The following is an 18,782-nucleotide window of genomic DNA, read 5'->3' on the forward strand; positions in this document are numbered from 1 at the left end:
CTTCCATCCACTGCTTTCTTTTTTCTTCCAGATGAGAAAGCTCCTTTTATTGGGTTGGAAGTGGTGCACCAAACTAGTCCCTGATAAAAATACTTAGATCTTCAAGATACGGAGATGATACTTAACTATAATGATCAAAATGATCACATGGATCACAGTCTTGTATAAATCAATGAAGCTATGAGCCATTCCCTGGAGGGCCACGCAAGGCCAGGTCGTGGAGAGTTATGACAAAACATGGTCCACTGGGGAAGGGAATGACAAACTCCTTCAGCCTTCTTGCCTTGAGAACCCCATGAACAGTATGAAAAGGCAAAAAGATATGACACTGAAAGATGAACTCCCAGGTCGGTGTAGGTGCCCAGTATGCTAGTGGAGAAGAGTGGAGAAATAGCTCCAGAAGGAATGAAAAGACTAAGCCACGAAATTGAAAGACACACTCCTTGGAAGTAAAGCTGTGACAAACCTATACAGCATATTTAAAAACAGAGGCATCACTTTGCTGACAAAGTTCTGTACAGTCAAAGCTATGGGTTTTCCAATAGTCATGTATGGATGTGAGAATTGGACCATAAAGAAAGCTGAGCGCTGAAAAATTGATGCTTTTGGACTGGAGAAGACTCTTGAGAGTCCCGTGGACAGCAAAGAGATCAAACCAGTGGATACTAAAGGAAATCAACTCTGAGTATTCATTGAAAGGACTGGTGCTGAAGCTGAAGCTCCAGTCCTTTGGCCACCTGATGCAAAGAGCTGACTCATTAGAAAAGACCCTGATGCTGGGAAAGATTGAAGGTGGGAGAAGGGGACGACAGAGAATGAGATGGTTGGATGACATCACCAACTCAATGAACCTGAGTTTGAGCAATTTCTGGGAGATAGTGAAGGACAGGGAAGCCTGGCATACTGTAGTCCACGGAGTCAGTGCCTTAGCGACTGAACAAGATTCGGAAGCGCTGACTTCTCCCAGAGCAAGGAGCAAGGTCTGGGCAGAGTAAGTCCCCGCGGAACTTGTGACAAGGCGAAGTGTTTAAGACCCGGACCAGCAGATGGAAACCAAGAGAAGAGCCCCCACCCATGAGGACCAGCTGCAGCAGGGCCCTGAATCTAGACCCTCGGAGAGAGGCTCCAGTTTTCCAGAGGAGGACTAGGGGGCAAGAGGAGGGGGAACTGAAGGAAGAGGCAGCGAATAACAAATTTTTGTTTGTTTAAAAAACAAACAAATACACCTACCAACATCATAGTAGTGGGTCTGACATCCCCTTTAATCATAAGTTGGTAAGTTTAAAGCATCAATAAAAACACAAGGAAAATAAATACATTGGCTTTATCATATTGTAAATGGTGTGAACAGTGGGGCGTGGGCAGGCGAGGAGCAGACAGCACAGGAGGCGTCTGAGTGGGGCCGTGAGTCTCAAGGGTCCCCGTCCCAGTCGTCCCAGTCTTGGCTGTAGATCCGTGGGATCTTGCATGGGGACGCCCAGCTCTCGGCCTCGAGGTTCACTTGCTCCTGGTCTTTCTTCTTGGCGGCATTCTTTTTGTCCCGTTGCTGTTGTAGGTAGCGCAAAAGAATGTGTGTTTTTTCTGTCACAATTATCTGTTCAGACGGGTACTCCTGAGTGGGCAGGTAGACTGGCGGACGTCGGTTCGAGGCTTTGCACAGACAGTTGGCATGGAAGCTACTAAAACTGCTTTTGTTGTAGACAGGCAGCCCTTTCAAAAAATCAGCCATCTTGTTTTCCTCGGTCTCTGTCACCGTCGTCGATGTTGTTGCCGCTGCCACCACAGCTGCGTTCTTAGCTGCCGCCTGCCTCCTGCTTCCTCTTTATAAGGGCCGTTGACTACATTAGGCGCACCTGGATAATTCGGACTATCCCCTCCCCACCCAGTTTCAAAGCTAATCGCATCGCTACAACCTGTTCTGTCACAAAGGTGGGTCACATTCCCCGGCCCCGGGGATTAGGCCCGGTGCGCCTGACTGTCAGTCAGCCTATCACGAGACCCCGGTACCGTCGGCGCTACGGAGTGACGTCACTGAGGTGCGCGGAGTATGTAAATGAGCTCGGCGTCGGCTGACCCCGTTCAGACTGTACTGTGAAGCGTTTGTATTATTTTGCAAATGTTGCGGTACTCGCAATGTGCTTGTCAGGCCCTTCTAGTTGGGAGAAGCCGTTATTTCGTAAGTGAGGGTGTAGAGTCTGCGGTGAAGAGAGTGACCATAAGTGTGAAGTGTTTGGAATGTGAGGCTGAGGTGGCAGGCAGGGGGAGCAATTCATACTTACCTGGTAGGGGAGATACCATGATCATGAAGGTGGTTTTCCCAGGGCGAGGCTTATCCATTGCACTTCGGATGTGCTGACCCCTGCGATTTCCCCAAATGTGGGAAACTCGACTGCATAATTTGTGGTAGTGGGGGACTGCGTTCGCGCTTTCCCCTGACAAAGTCCGGTTTGAAAAAATAAGACTGTGGATTAGATCTAGGTATAACAGGTCAGCTTAATAAACCTTAATGCTAAGGAGCGTCATAATACATGTCCGCGTGTGGGTGTACAGAGAGGATGGATAGGTTTGAGAAGAGTTAAGAGATTGATTTAGTAGTTTCTGACTGTTTTTTACTCCCATGCATTTTTAGTCAGTGGAATTCTTCAAGCTAAAAAATTGAAGTGGGTAGTATTTAATCTTCTCCAGAGGATCTGTTGAGTTTGGGTATTTTGTACTGCAGGTGGAATCTTTGCCTGCTGAGCTAATTAAGGAAGCCAAAGAATATTGGAGTAGTCTGTCTCCAACGGATCTTTCTAATCCAGGAATCCAACCAGGGTATACCCGCGTTGCGGGCGGGTTCTTTTCATCTGAGGCACCAGGACAACTCGAAATGGGTTAATCGGCTAAATTTACAGTACTGAAGTGTTTAGTTGGAACTTTCGGGGGGAAATTACCGATTAAATAGTTGCAGGAGCTGTCTGGTAAATGTGCTTTAGTAATGTTCAGAACCGTTTTAAACGCAATTACTCCACAGTGGTATTTTTTTTGAGAAGAAATCTCTGAGGGTGACTGGAAATTCTAAAAGGAAGTAAGCCGAAAAGTACTAAGAAAGTGGAAGTTAGCATATACATGATTAACACTCAACGCTTATTAGGAAACGTATGGAATAAGCAGGTCTGGAGATTTGAATATTTTATGTCAAAATGTCATGAATTGGTGTAAATGCAATTAAATAAAATTTTAAAGATCAACGTTAAAATCACTTTACTTATTTATTTTTGCCAGCACTGGGTCTTAGTTACTGCTAGAGGTTTTTCTCTAGTTGGAGAAATGGGGGCCCCTTTGTTGCAGTGGGCGCGTTTCTCCTCTTAGAGTGTGGGCTCAGTAGTTGTTGCCCAGGGACCTAGTTGCCCCAAGGCATGTGGGATCTTCCCAGACCAGGGATCCAACCCAGGTTCTGTGCATTGATAGGTGGATTCTCGACCACTGGACCATCAGTGACGTTCTAAAATGACTATTATTTAAAGAACAAAAACAAGAATTAAGTATTGGAAGATCTGGAAAAATTGGGACCCTTTTCCACTGCTGGTGGTAATGTGAAATGGTGCAGTCACCATTCTAGTGTTCATAGGTTCTAGTGCGCGTAACAGCAGCTTACAACTATAGAGAGTTCCTTGGTTCCAGGCAGAGTTCTAAGCACTTTTCAGAGTACTCCCATTTATAGATGAGGAAATTGAGGCCCATCAAAGGTTAAATAATTTCTTCAAGGTCACACAGGGAAGTGACACAGGCAGGTTGAGAACTTAAGAGTCTGAACTATGAACCCAACCCACATATTGTCTACCCTCTACATAAATGACTGCATTTGTATACTGTTTGTTCTTTTTTGGACAAGAGTTATTGTGGTGCAGAATTTTTTAAATATTTATTTGTATTTATTTTGGCTGTACTGGGTCTTAGTTGCAACACGTGGCATCTTCTGGTCTTGGCATGTGAGATCTAGTTCTCCTACCAGGGATCAAACCTGGGCACCCTGCGTTGGGAGTGCCAAGTCTTAGCCACTTGACCCCCAAGGAAGTCCCCTAACTGTTCAAAGTGAATGCCCTCCTGGGAATTTCCCGGTAGTCCAGCAGTTAGGACTTCCCACTTTCACTGCCAAGAGTTCAAGTTCAACCCGTGGTCCCGGAAGTAGGGTCCCATAAACCTCAAGGCCAAAACAAAACAAAACACACACTCACTAGTTAATACTCTTTAAATGGTCTTGATGATGCAACAAATGTGTATTTCTAATCCTACTTCCTGGTAGTCATCACTTTTTCACTTCCAGGGATTGACAAAAATACTGAGTTCTTCAATTTTAACAGTAACATTGAGAATAAAATTTAATCTTTTAGAATTTATTTTTATTTATTTAATTTTGGCCATGCCTCTAGGTATGCAGGATTTTAGTTCCTTGACCAGAGATCAAACCCAGATCCCCTGCTTCAGGAGCTTGGGGTCTTAACTGCTGGACTATCAGAGAAATCCCTAATCTTGGAGAATTTCCATAATTGTCCCCCAATCCTATTCATTATAAATGAAAATGGACACGAAGTGAAAGAAATGTGAACGAATCAAACCTTTTTCCTTGAATTTCTGGTTCAGTTAGAAATAAGTATGTTGCTTTCTTTTGAAACAGGATGTCTCGGGCTGTTCACCTTCCAGTCCCCTGTCCTGTTCAGCTTGGTTCGTTAAGAAATGACTCCTTGGAAGCACAGCTTCATGAGTATGTCAAACAGGGGAATTATGTGAAAGTGAAGAAGATTCTTAAGAAAGGTAGGCATCATATTAAAATAACACATGCAACTTGATTCACATTACTGAATAGCATTGGAAGGAAAAGCAGGTACATCATAAGACTATGAATTCTTGGGGGAATTGGAAGTTAAATTTAGAGATGAGATGTTCTCTATCAGTGCAGTCAGATTGTTCAACAGAGGTCGTAAATCACTGGAGGCTGTTATATTATGTTTTGTTTTGTGCTAAGGAACCATGAAGTCTTCCTTCTTTAGGCCCCTAAGGATTTCGCCTAGGCCGAAGCCACCCTCTTTAAGTTCTGCCTGTTTCTCTTTTCTCCTTCAAATCTACCCCATCTACTGAGTCTTCTGAAGGCTGTGATGGAGTGAGTAGGCCAGTTTTCATGGCTCTCTTCTTCCTTGCTCCTTAGAGGCACTTGATACTTATGTTTTCAAGGTGTTTTTGTTTGTTTTATAGTTGGTATATAATGGCTTTACAGTGTTATGTTAGTTTCTGAGGTACAACAATGTGAATCAGCTATAAGTAAACATATATTCCTTCCCTCTTGAGCCTCCTTCCCACCCCCACCCCCATCCTACACCTCCAGGTCATCACAGAGCACGGAGCTCCCTGTGTTGTGGAGCTGTCCTCCCACCAGGTATTTGACGCATGGTAGTGTGTATATGTGTCAGTGCTGCTCAGTTCCTTCCACCCTCTTTCCCCTGGTTTGTCCAAAAGTTTGTTCTCTACTTCTGCATCTCTACTCCTGCCAGCAAATAGGTTCATCTGTACCATTTTTCTAGATTCCATATATATATACGTTTGATTTTTTTCTTTCTGACTTACATCACTCTGTATGACAGACTCTAGGTCCATCCACATCACTACAAATGACCCAATTATTTTCAAGGTGTTTTGTTTTTGTTTTGCTGTTGGGCAGACAAAAACAACAAACATAGCTCAGGCAATCTTCAAAAGAACAAACACACAGAAAATCATACTCAAACGAAAACTCTGTTGGTATTTGCTCCTGATCTAGAGATCCAGACCTGCTTTTTCAAGAGTAACCAGAAGTCCTGTTAGATTCCCCCTCTTCTCTCTTCAATCTTAGTATTAAAAAGAAGGCTTAGAAAGTTTCTCTCAGCTGGTTTATGGAGCAGTCAAAGTGACCTAATTTCTCTACAGTGTTTCTCCATTTGTCTCAAGAGTATTCCTGACAACTTCCAGAAGGGTAGCACCCATTTTATAAGGATTCAACTATCCCCAAAATACTTCTCTCAAAAAGTTCTCAAGTGTTTCCATGTACCATCCCTAGAATCTGTAGATAAAGTGGCTGATGGTGAACTAAATTTATTTAAAAGGTTCTGTTTTTTACCCCCTCCAAAATTTTGCATTTTACTTCATGACAGATCTGTGTGTGTTTTAATATGAAAATTGATGTTCAAGGTGGGTATGCTACGACTTCTAGCGTCTGTCTATCCATATCCTCCAATATGAGAAGCAGAGTGCTGTGACATTTTTTTATATGTCTCCTAGACATCTCCTGAATGTTCTGTATCTTCATAGATACAGAGACTCACAGACTTAGAGAACAAACTAGTGGTTACTGGTGAGGAGAGGGAAGGGTAAGGGGCAGAATGGGGGAGGGAATTAAGAGGTACAAACTACAATCGATAAAATAAATAAGCTACGAGGATATGTTATACAACACAGGGAATATAGCCAATAGCTTATGATAACTAAAACTAGAGTAGAGTATACATTTAAAAATTGTAAATCACTATGTTGTACACTTGAAACTTATATAATGTACATTAACTATGCATGCTAAGTCACTTTGACTGTGTCCAGCTCTTTGTGACTCTATGGACTGTAGCCCACCAGACTCCTCTGTCCATGGGGATTCTCCAGGCAAGAATACTGGAGTGGGTTGCTATGCCCTCCTTCAGGGGATCTTCCCGACCCAGGGACCAAACCCACATCTCTTTCGTCTCCTGCATTGATAGGCAGGTTTTTTTTTTTAACCACTAGTGCCACCTGGGAAGCCTACATTAACTATACCTCCAAAAAATAAAGAGTTAAAAAAAAACTCTACTCCAGTTTTAGTTATCATAAGCTATTGGCTATATTCCCTGTGTTGTATAACATATCCTTGTAGCTTATTTATTTTATCGATTGTAGTTTGTACCTCTTAATTCCCTCCCTCATTCTGCCCCTTCCCTTTCCCTCTCCTCACCAGTAACCACTAGTTTGTTCTCTAAGTCTGTGAGTCTCTGTCAGATTCACTTGTTTGTTTTTTAGCTTCCACATATAAGTGATATCATACTTGTCTTTCTCTGTCTGACTTCTTAATGCATCTTCAAAGTCTTGATATTAAACTAGAGCAGGGGGTGAGGTTGACCAGTATAACTGGATATGAAGCAGAACTTCATCTGTGCTTGGCAATTTTGTCTAAAGCCTCAGAGTGAAAAATAGGGAGTGATAAATATTGCCACGATCTAATGCAACACTTCTTAGGAGATGGCCAAAATGATCTTGGACCTTCAACTCCATTACCCACCTCATGCTATCTAAGAGAAGGTGATGGGGCAGTGGTGTGAGTGTCAGAGGAAAAGACTGTTCCAAAAGCATTCACAGGAAACCAAGTAAGAGGCCCTTCAGGTGAACCTCCTGGAGAGAATTTTGGTGCCTGGTGCCGGGAGTTGGGAGCCTATGGTTCAGCCTAGTGAAGAGTAGAAACATGCCAGCCAACCCCAGCTGCCACCAAGGTGGCATGAATTGAGCCTGACATGTTACCTGGAATTGAGAGATCAAGAGGACTGCCATCTGCCTCCTACCTGGAGCAGTCCCTGATGGCTGAATGAGCACAAGAGACCAGCAGTTGGAGTAGCCGTACTTTAATCAGCTGCGGGGCAGTTAGACTCTGGAGGGTAGCTGAGCATCTAAAGAGACCTCACCTATGAAGGAAGGAAGAATTCCAACAGAGAGGCTGAAACTGTAGCAATAAGTCAGCAGAAATGTAAATCACAACCACAATGAGGTATGACTTCACACTGGTTAGAATGGCCAGCATCAAAAAGTCTACAAACAATAAATGCTGGAGAGGGTATGGAGAAAAGGGAACCCTCCTGTACTGTTGGTGGGAATGTAAATTGGTACAACCATATGGAGAATAATAGGGTGGTTTAGAAAATTAAAACTACAACTACCATTGTTTAGTTGCTAAGTTATATTCAATTCTTTTGTGACCCCATGGACTGTAGCCTGCCAGGCTCCTCTCTTCAAGGGATTTCCCAGGCAAGAATACTGAAGTGGGTTGCCATTTCCTTCTCCAGGGAATCTTTCTGACCCAGGGATTGAACTCGCATCTCCCACTTGGCAGGCAGATTCTTTACCACTGAGCCACCTGGAAAGAACTACCATATGATCCACCAATCCCAGTCCTGGGTATATATCCAGAGAAAACTCTAACTCAAAAAGATACATGCACCCTGATGATCCTAACAGCACTATTTACAGTAGCCAAGACATCTCATGGAAGCACCCTAAACGTCCATTGAGAGGTGAATGGATAAAGAAGATGTAGTACTTATGTATAATGGAATATTACTCAGCCATAAAAAGAATGAAATAGTGCTATTTGCAGCAGCATGGATGGACCTGGAGATGATCAGGCTAAATGAAGTCAGACAGAGAAAGACAAATACCATATGATATCGCTTATATGTAGAATCTAAAAAAAATGATACAAATGAAGTTACTTGCAAAACAGGGTCACTGATACAGAACTTATGGTTACCAATGGGGAAAGGGATTGAAGGGATAAATTGGGAGATTGGAGTTGCCATTGCTATATATATATAATAGATAATTAATAAGAATGGGGAACTCTACTCAATACCTATAATGTCGTTTATGGGAAAATAATCTAAAAACAAAGAGTGATATATGTGAAATTAAAAAAACACTTGCTCCTTGGAAGGTAAGCTATGACAAACCTAGACAGCATATAAGGAGCAGAGACCTCAGTTTGCCAACAGAAGTTTGTATAGTCAAAGCTATGGTTTTTCCAGTAGTCATATACGGATGTGAGATTTGGACCATACAGAAGGCTGATTGTTGAAGAATTGATACTTTTGAATTGTGGTGCTGGAGAAGACTCTTGAGAGTCCCTTCAACTGCAAAGAAACCAAACCAGTCAATCCTAAAGGAAATCAGTCCTGAATATTCAGTGGAAGGACTGATGCTGAAGCTGAAGCTGAAGCTGAAGCTGCAATACTTTAGCCACCTGATGCAAAGAGTCGACTCTTTGGAAGGACCCTGATGCTGGGAAAGATTGAGGGCAGGAGAAGGGGGTGATGGCAGATGAGATGGTTGAATGGCATCACCGACTCAATGGACATGAGTTTGAACAAACTCCAGGAGATACTGAAGGACAGGGAGCCCCATGATGCTTTGGTCCATAAGATCACATGGGCTTAGTGACTGAACAACAACATGTATGTGGATAACTGATTCACTTTGCTGTAGAGCAGAAACTAACACATTGTAAATCAGCTATACTCCAATAAAAATTAAAAACAAAGTCAGGAGAAGAGCGCAGTGGCCTGCATTAGGGCAGTATGTAGTAAGGTGGAGATACCTGAAGGACCCACTAACCCCTCCCACAAAAGAGCAGGCATTAGGACAAAGCCAAAGGCTATAAAAAGCATCAGCAAAGTACAAAGGCCTTCACTCGTTGTCGTCTCATTGGTCCTTCCCCCTACTTCAGCTCTGGAGCTGTCAGAAACAGTTTTGAGATTAGAAGAGTGGAAGAGCAAGGAAGAAGTTTTTATTTCAAAGGACAGAACAATTTATTGCCTGAAATGAGTCTGTGCTTTGAGTGCCTCAAAGGGACTAAAAGAATGTGGTATCTGCCTGAGGTGCCTCTCAGGAGAGGGGAAGAGAGAACTGACAGAGTGTCCTTGGGGGCAGCAGAAGGAGAAAAATTGTTTCCTGATTGTATCCTACTTAGTTTGTCCCATTCAGAAGACCAGATACTACAGATTATGAGTTCTAAAACCCAATGGATGAAGTTCCAGAACCTCAGCCCAGACCTTATTCATTTTTTTTAAGAATTTTTTTTTGTGTGTGTGTGGACCACTTTAAAAATCTTTATTGAATTTGTTATATATTGCTTCTGTTTTGTGTTTTGGTTTTTTTGCCCACAAGGCAGGCATATGGGATTGTAGCACTCCGACCAGGGATCAAACCCATACCTCCTGCATCAGAAGACAGAATCTCAACCACTCACCACCAAGGAAGCCCCTCATCCCTCAGGTTTTTAATTCTATGTATAGTAATTGAGCCTTGGGATTAGAGCAGCCAAGAAAAGATGTACAGGCCTGGTTTCCATGAATATAATCCAGCAGGAGACAGAGACATGAGGTAGTAATTGAAGTCTTGAGACGGGCAGGTGGTGAGGGAAGCACACAAGTATATCTCAGCCTCCTGTCCAGGAGGTAGTCAAAAGAGAATTCTTAGAGAAAGTAATATTTAGGCTCAGACCCTAAAGAAGAAAATTGAGGCTGATTCATATCAATGTATGGCAAAAACCACTAAAAAATAGAAAATAAAATAAAATAAAGTCCCTTGTAATGTAAAAAAAAAGAAAAGTTGAAGTGGGAGAAGTAAAAGGTAAAGGTTGGAAGCAAGGGAGGATTACAGTGATGCAGAGCTCAGAGGATGGAAAAGTGTGTGGATGATTTGAGCTAGAGAAGAAGGCAAAGTGGCAGGAGAAAGTGGCACAGGATGAAGTTGTCAAGGTAAGCTGCAGCTTGACGAGACTTCATGGGCTGTTGGAAGGATTTTGGTAATAGGTGCATCCGTATTTAGGATTGTTACATCTTCCTGGTGAATTGACCCTATTATCATTATGAGATGTCTCTCCTTATCTCTGGTAATATTTGTTGTCTTGAAGTCTAATTTTTCTGATATTAATACAGCCACTTCAAGCTCCTTATGCTTACAGCTTATAAAATATCTTTATAGAGTTAAAATATGTTTTCTGTAGAGTGCATTGAGTTGAAACTTATACTTTTAAAATGCATCTGATCCTCTCTGCCTTTTAATTGGAGTGTTTAGTCCATTAACATTTAATGTAATTATCGATATGGTTTATTACAAAGAACACAATTCAGGAACAGCCAGATGGAAGAAATGCATAGGGCAAGGCATGGGTGTGTGTGTGTGTATGAGTGAGTGCTTGGAGCTTCCGTGCCCTCTTTGAGTATACCACCTTTCCAGCACTTCAATCCGTTTACCAACCTGGAAGTTCTCCAAACATAATCAGTTAGGGTTTTATGAAGGTTTCATTATTCAGGCGTGATTGATTCAGCCATTGGTGATCTCAGTCTCCAGCTCCTCTCTCCTGCTGGAGGTGGGACAAGATTTGAAGTGGAGGGCTGTGCAGAGCTGAAAATCATGGTCTTTCTCATGACCAGCCCCATACTGAAGCTGTCTCAAAACCCCTCAGCCAAGAGTCATTTCAGCAGCATACCAAAGACACTTGTCATTCCTAATACTAAGGACATTCCAAGGATTTTAGGAGCTCTTGTGCCAAGTACCTGAGAGTAGATTTCTATTTGTAAACAACTGCTCTGGCTGCAGAAGGCTATGACGTATTTAAGTGGAGGGAAAAAAGAGTAGGATGTGGCCCCCCTGGTGACTCAGTGGTAAAGAATCCGCCTGCCAATGCAGGAGACCCAGGTTCAGTCCTTGATCCGGGAAGATTCCACATGCTGCAGAGCAACTAAGACTGTGCACCGAAACTGTTGAGCCTGTGCTCTAGAGGCTGGGAGCCACAATTACTAAGCCTGTGTGCCCTAGAGCCCATGCTCCACAACAAGAGAAGCCACTGCAATGAGAAGCTTGCACACCACAATGAAGAGTAGCTCCTATTTGCTACGACTAGAAGAAAGCCCGCACAGCACATAAGACCCAGCACGGCCAAAAACAAACAATAAATACATAAATGAATAAATAAGATTAAAAAAAAGAAAAGAGTAGGATGACTTGTTTTTGGTTTGAACAACTGGGGTGAATGTGGTATCACTGTCTGAAAGAGGAATAGGTTTGGGAAGAAAGCTTTTGGAAGTCAGTCTGGGCCACCTGAGTTAGACACCTGTGATTTAGACAAGTGGCGTGTCAAATGGAAGTGGAGTATATGAGCTCGCAGCCCAGAATAGACCTGTCTGCAAATCCATGCTGAAACCAAGGATGATCTAGAGAAGAGGGCCAAGAACCCTGCTGGTAGGAACCTCACTCTCTTATAGACAGATTGCCCTTATTGGAACAGGAGTAGAGAAAAAGGGAGGGGAAAACCAGGTGGTTTGTAATAGTTATGTCAGTAATCAGGTTGAGGGAAAGAATGATACATTCATTGATTCATCATTCATTCAGTAGTATGCATTTGCTGGGCAGCTACAGTGGCTGGCAACCGGCAGGAGATGGAGAGATAAATATGACCTGGTTCCTGCTTTTAAAGACCTCACAGTTAAGTAGAGGAAAATAAATGCATTTATCACCCAGTGAGCTATGTACACAAAGCACAGTGTGGTCACTGTTAGCTGGGAAGCTGAAGAGAGGCATCTAGAAGAGATAAGAACTGAGAATCTGGTTGAAGGAGGCCAAGATTGGCATGGATGGTGAGGAGTCCCCAGAAAGGTTGGGGGAAAGGAGAACGGATACGGAAGGGCTGAGACCAGAGACAAGGGGCTCTTGTGTGAAAGTGACTGGAAGGGACCTTATAACTCTTTAAAACTTAAGGAACTGCTCAACTAGAGGTGGCAGGATGAGATGAAATGATAGTCACCTTATTCATGTTACTGTGATGCAAAGAAAATGCGGTTGAGTCAGAAAACCACGGACTGCATGTTCACAGAGCACTGTGTTTTCTGGCATGCTGGAAGACCCCGGGCAGAAACGTCTTTACAACAGGAAGTTACGAGAGGAAAACCGTTACACAGCATCGTATGTAAGGTGTGTTCTTGGAGGAGAAGCTGGGACTAACTTTTGCCACAAGGAAATGGGTCGGCTTCCTCTGAGATGTGGAAGCCAGGAAGATCAGTCATTCATGACCAAAGGTTGAGATGGAGTATGTAATGCTTTCTTAGAGAAATGAACTTGACTGGAGCTCAGGCCGTCTGATGAAGACACCGTGGCTTTCCAGAAAGAACCGGGCTTGATCAAGTGCCACATGTACCTAGTAGCACCTGTGGTTCCCTTGAGGAGCTTTGTGACAGGTGCTCCAGCCAGCATGTGTGAGAATGGGGACATAACCGCACCCTTTCGCTTTAGAGGAGGAAGTGAGAGCATGGGCTAAAATGCCCATCGTGGAGAAGACGTTCATAAACCACCATGGGTGCCTTTGTTATTATGCGGGATTAGACTAGTTCTCTGTCTCTTTTTTCCTCCCTCCTCACCCCCACCTCTTTCAAGACAAAGGAAACCTGGCCTCTCCAAGCAGGCGGACTTCAGCAAGCAGAGGCCGTCCACGCGGACCCGTGGCAGGAAGCGTGTGCTCGGCCCGCAGAGGGGCGCGGCGACCCTGCCTGGGTGCAGGGCTCCGGATGCGGTGGCTGGGGCGACGGCAGCCTGGAGCAGGAGTCGGATGCGGCCGCCTGTGATTGGGTGCCAGGAAGCTGTATGCTAATGAGGCTTACTGCGGCTTTGGAGAGTTTCTGGGCTATTTCCGGGCGAATATGGTATTTTGAAGTTTGCCGTTTTACCAAATTACGGGATATGATATGGAAAATGTTTGTGAGGAGTCGAGGGGAGCGACACAAATGTGGCGGTCAGTAAAAAGTGAGCGGCTCCCGCGGACCCAGCGGCGGCTGGCAGCTGGAGGTTAAGACTATACTTTCAGGGATCATTTCTATAGTTCGTTACTAGAGAAGTTTCTCTGATCGTGTAGAGCACCCGAAACCACGAGGAAGAGACGCAGCGTTTTCTCCTGAGCGTGAAGTTGGCCTTTGGTGCTGCTTGTGTAGCTGCCATGGGTCGTTGATGATCGTTCTTCTCTCCTTCTTTGGGAGAGTGAGAGGGAGAAAATGCCGTCTGAGTGGTTTTGTTTCCATTTGATGGTATCAAAAGTAAGATTTCTGCAGGTTTAGCAAGCGCTTTGATGTTCTGTAATGTTTAGAGTAAAAGTGGTCCTAGAGGTGGTCTCTAGGAGCTGAGAAACAGAGAAGTCAGATATGACTAAGCAATTGAACTGACTGCCATAAACCCCAGGAAAGGTTTGAGGTTAAAGCAATTATATGTTTTAAGAGGTTTCTCTAGGTTGTTTCTGTGTGGAATCCTCAAAGGCCACAAGAAGGCCGGTTTTCTTCCAGAATGTGAAGTGAGCTCTTGCCTTTTGCCTTTATTTTTTTTCTTTTTTTGACTTTGCGTTTTGCCTTTCGGGACTGTTTTTTCCCCCTAGAGGAATAAGAGGCAGGGAGCACCATCTGTGATTTTTCCAATGAAAATAGGGGGGGAAATTTCTCTGATGCAGTTTTGAGTTTTTGTTTTCTGATTGGGTTTACAGATCATGAGCTCTTTAACATATCAGGTGTGGCCCAAGGTTATTAAGCGTTTCCCTCACAGCTCAACTGGTAAAGAATCCGCCTGCAATGCAGGAGATACCAGTTCGATATCCGATTCCTGGGTCGGGACGATCTGCTGGAGAAGGGATAGGCTACCCACTCTAGTGTTTTGGATTGTGTAATCCATGGGGGTCACAAAAAGTCAGACAGGATTGACTTTCCCTTTCAAGGATTTTTGAACAAAGTTACTTTCCCTTCTGTACTCTCCTGTCAAATCAAGTCACTCTTCTGAACATGTAGGCAGACATCACTTCCTGTGCTCTATAGTGATTTCTTTCTCTGTATCTCAGTCGAAGCAAAGGAAATAGAATACGTGTAGGCTTAGGATTTATAGGACTTTAGCCCAGAGGAGGAATGAAAGAAAGCAGAATTTGGCTGAAGCATGGTGGACAGAAAACTAATGGCAGCTATTGAAGGAGAGTGACCGCATCTGCTGTGCATTTTAAGGCCACTCCAAAAGCTCTGTGGCAGTTATACTTTTGGGAAACAGTGGAAACAGTGTCAGACTTTATTTTTTTGGGCTCCAAAATCACTGCAGATGGTGACTGCAGCCATGAAATTAAAAGATGCTTACTCCTTGGAAGGAAAGTTATGACCAACCTAGATAGCATATTAAAAAGCAGAGACATTACTTTGCCAACAAAGGTCCGTCTGCTCAAGGCTATGGTTTTTCCAGTAGTCATGTACGGATGTGAGAGTTGGACTGTAAAGAAAGCTGAGTGCCGAAAAATTGATGTGTTTGAACTATGGTATTGGAGAAGACTCTTGAGAGTCCCTTGAACTTCAGGGAGATCCAAACAGTCCATCCTAAAGGAGATCAGTTCTGGGTGTTCATTGGAAGGACTGATGTTGAAGCTGAAACTCCAATATTTTGGCCACCTCATGCGAAGAGTTGACTCATTGGAAAAGACCCTTATGCCGGGAGGGATTGGGGGCAGGAGGAGAAGGGGACGACAGAGGATGAGGTGGCTGGATAGCATCACCGACTCGATGGGCATGGGTTTGGGTAGACTCCGGGAGTCTGTGATGGACAGGGAGGCCTGGCGTGCTGCGATTCATGGGGTCGCAAAGAGTCGGACATGACTGAGCGACTGAACTGAACTGAACTGAGTTGGCACAGAGGAACCTGGCAGGCTACAGTCCATGGAGTCAGAGAGAGTAAGACATGATTTAGTGCCTAAACAACAGCAAGAGGTGGCAAGTGTGAGGGCCAGTTAGGCACCTGCCACATTCATCTACCTGGGAGAAGCCGAAGTGATAATAAAGAGGAGATCTGTGAGATACTTAAGTGGTAAAGTTGAAGGGAATTTGTTGACAAAATTCAACTAACAAGAAGAGGGGAAAAAATGGGAGTTTTATTTGAGCCAATCTGAGGATTAACCTGAGACACAGACTCTCAGAAAGCTGTTAGAAGTCAAAGACAGTCATATACATTTTCCAAAGAATTGTACATCAAAATGACATACTGATATTTTACATAAAGTTCACCAAGGAACCAGGTAGTCCCGGTGAACTTGTACAAAGTAAGCAGCAAGTCACCGTGCCCTTCTCCAGAGGTGCAAAAGAATGATATTCTTTTAAGAAATCCCATTGCTAATGTCAAAAGAAAGGAAAGAAAAAATTATAACTGACAGCACTCCCATCTTTGAGGGACTCTGATTAGCATGTAATGATGCACACTGCATTTGACGTAGTAAGCCCAAACACACAGAATTTTAGGTTTAATTTTTTCATGTTCTGCTTTGAAATATAAAACATAAATTTTATTTCATCAGGATCACTGACGACATGAGTGAGGGGAGCTGTCAAGGATAACTGTTGGGTCTTCTGACTTGATCAAATGTGTGGATGATGATTCCTTGTGTTAATGGGGGAAATGGAGGAGGAACTGAATTAGGTAGAGCAATAGGGTGGGCAGTGATGACAGAGTTCAGTTAGGGCAGATTTAGGAGAAATTTCTGACCTTCAGCAAATGAATGGCAAAGGAATTAGAACTCCCACAGCAGACCCTGAAGAAGCAGACTCCCCAGGCCTTGGCCTTACCTAGAAAATCCTCAGACATCGGCCTGTCTGCACCTCCTCTCCTCCTCCTACCTTGTGTTCTCTAGCTGTCTTCCAGTCGCTGGAACATACAACCTTGCTCCTTTCTTTGGGACATTGTGTTCATTGTTTTCTCCACTTAAATGCAGCCTCCAAAGAGAGGCCTTCCCTGAGCACCCAAATCTGAAGTGGCTGTCAAATCCCTCTCTGTTTGAACTCTTATCCTCTGCATGCCTCATCATCTCATCCTCTCAGGTAATTGTTGTCATCTCTCTCCCCTACCAGGGTGTAAGCTTTTTGTGAGAGTGAGGACCTCTGTTTGCCCAGCACCTAGAGTAATCTTTAGCACGTAGAAAGCAAAGCTGCGTGACACCTACCAGCTCTGCTATTAACGGACCTCAACAAGTTAAATCTTTCTGTACCTCAGTCCCCCTGTCTGTAAAAATGGGATGATATTTGTATAATCACTTAAAATGATGACTGGTGGCTGGCAAGCTGGTGCAAAACTAGGTAGCATTTTTATAGTTTCACTGTTTCTAATTGGGATGCTGGAGAAGACTCTTGAGAGTCCCTTAAACTGCAAAGAGATCAAACCAGTCAATCCTAAAGGAAATCATCCCTGAATATTCATTGGAAGGACTGACGCTGAAGCTGAAGCTCGAATACTTTGGCCACCTGATGCGAAGAGCCAACTCATTGGAAAGACCCTGATGCTGGGAATGATTGACGGCAGGAGGAGAAGGAGGTGACAGAGGACGAAATGGTTGGATGGCATCACTGACCCAATGGACAAGAGTTTGAGCAAACTCAGAGAGAAACTGAAGGACAGGGAAACGCGAGGCACTGCAGTCCATGGGGTCGCAAAGTGTCAGACACGACTTAATGACTGAATGATAAGTTTCATAGTTAGCACTCATTATTTGCAGAGGGAAGAATGTCAACGCAGCAACCAGCTTTGTTTTAAAAGCTGATGAAGTGTGAACTGGTAGTGCAATCAGATGGTAAAAACCCAAAAGGTTCTGTTTTCTAGCTCTGATTCTCACCCACCCAGCCCCCGTCTCTGCCTTAGTCATGGTCACCTCTTCTGAGAGTTTGAAAGTAACTTCTTGGACAGGCTTGAATGCAGCCACTAAGATCGAGTAATCAGTGGAATCAACTAGGTTCTCAGGAGCAAAGGCAGAGACCCACCCTTTCCTGTACAGCTTTCAGGGGTGGGGCGGCTTTAGTCAATCTGTGCAGTATTGCTTCCTGGGCTTTAATGACTGGGGTTCTGATTGGCTGTCACTCTGTATTATGTAAATTAAGTTTGATTTTGAAAAACTGTTAAGTTACATTTTCAGTGAAAATGTTGAAATGAGTTGATAAGTGACAGCATTTGAAAGCTATGTTGCAAGAGCTCTTTCTGTTTTTTTCCCAGTGGAAGAAAAAATGGCAAAATGATGGGGGGCGGGGGAAGGAAACTGTTGCCCTCAGTGAAAAGTGTACAGCTAGCACAGACCCAGCAGTGGCAGGGGGCTGGAGGTTAAGACTATACTTTCAGGGATCATTTCTATAGTTTGCTACTAGAGAAGTTTCTCTGATGGTGTAGAGTACCTGAAACCATGAGGAAGAGATGCAGTGTTCAGTGTTCTCTCCTGAGTGTGAAGCTGGTCTTTGGTGTTGCTTTTGCAGCTGCTATTGGCCATTGATGATTGTTCTTCTCTTCCTTTGGAAGAGTAAGTGGGAGGGAACACCATCTGAGTGGTCTTGTTTGTAACTGGTTTGCCAAAAGTAGTGTAGCATCACTTTTGTGTAGTAAAACTAGGTTTGTTAGTTTGGGTTTTAAATGCTTCAGGACTGGGTTTTTTATTTATTTTTTTTATTACTAGTTAGTTTTATTCCCTTGTGTTGTTGGAAAAGAGTGTTTGCTATGACCAGTGTGTTCTCTTGGCAGAATTCTATTAATCTCTGGCCTCTGTGAAAGTGAAGTCGCTCAGTCATGTCCAACTCTTTGCGACCCCATGTAGCCTTCCAGGCTTCTCTGTCCATGGGATTTTCCAGGCAATATTACTAGAGTGGGTTGCCATTTCTTTCTCCAGGGGATCTTCCTGACCCAGGGATCAAACCCAGGTCTCCTGCATTGTAGACAGACTCTTTACCATCTGAGCCATCAGGGACGACCTCTAAATTTGCTTGTTAACTTCAGGTGTTTCTTCTCTTCCTACTTTTGCATTCCAGTCCTCTATAATGAAAAAGACATCCTTTTTGTGTGTTAATTCTATAAGGTCTTGTAGGTCTTCATAGAAGAAGTTGAAAACTTCAGCTTCTTCAGTATTACTAGTTGGGGCATCAACTTGGATTACCGTGACATTGAATGGTTTG

At 43.7% G+C, this 18,782-nt stretch overlaps 1 protein-coding gene, 3 non-coding genes and 1 pseudogene across 4 annotated transcripts in view; 4 read left to right on the plus strand and 1 right to left on the minus strand.

The window, feature by feature from the left end:
• Positions 1-1,411: 1,411 nt before the first annotated feature.
• Positions 1,412-1,729, minus strand: LOC136150192 (DET1- and DDB1-associated protein 1 pseudogene; annotated as a pseudogene).
• Positions 1,730-2,097: 368 nt separating this feature from the next.
• Positions 2,098-18,782, plus strand: part of TEX14 (testis expressed 14, intercellular bridge forming factor) — a 106,552-nt gene continuing 89,867 nt past the window's right edge. The window contains exons 1-2 of the mRNA XM_065909377.1: positions 2,098-2,176; positions 4,658-4,794. Coding sequence (XP_065765449.1) covers positions 4,659-4,794 — 136 coding nt within the window. The 5' untranslated portion in view covers positions 2,098-2,176; position 4,658. The remainder of the gene's footprint in view (positions 2,177-4,657; positions 4,795-18,782) is intronic.
• LOC136150441 (U1 spliceosomal RNA) lies at positions 2,272-2,435 on the plus strand. Its single transcript, XR_010659864.1, has one exon. It is a non-coding gene; the product is annotated as a U1 spliceosomal RNA (small nuclear RNA).
• LOC136150501 (small nucleolar RNA U3) lies at positions 13,645-13,860 on the plus strand. Its single transcript, XR_010659912.1, has one exon. It is a non-coding gene; the product is annotated as a small nucleolar RNA U3 (small nucleolar RNA).
• On the plus strand, positions 17,946-18,166 carry LOC136150503 (small nucleolar RNA U3). Its single transcript, XR_010659913.1, has one exon. It is a non-coding gene; the product is annotated as a small nucleolar RNA U3 (small nucleolar RNA).

Source organism: Muntiacus reevesi, chromosome 18 (assembly GCF_963930625.1).
Source record: "Muntiacus reevesi chromosome 18, mMunRee1.1, whole genome shotgun sequence".
Taxonomy (NCBI): Eukaryota; Metazoa; Chordata; class Mammalia; order Artiodactyla; family Cervidae; genus Muntiacus; species Muntiacus reevesi.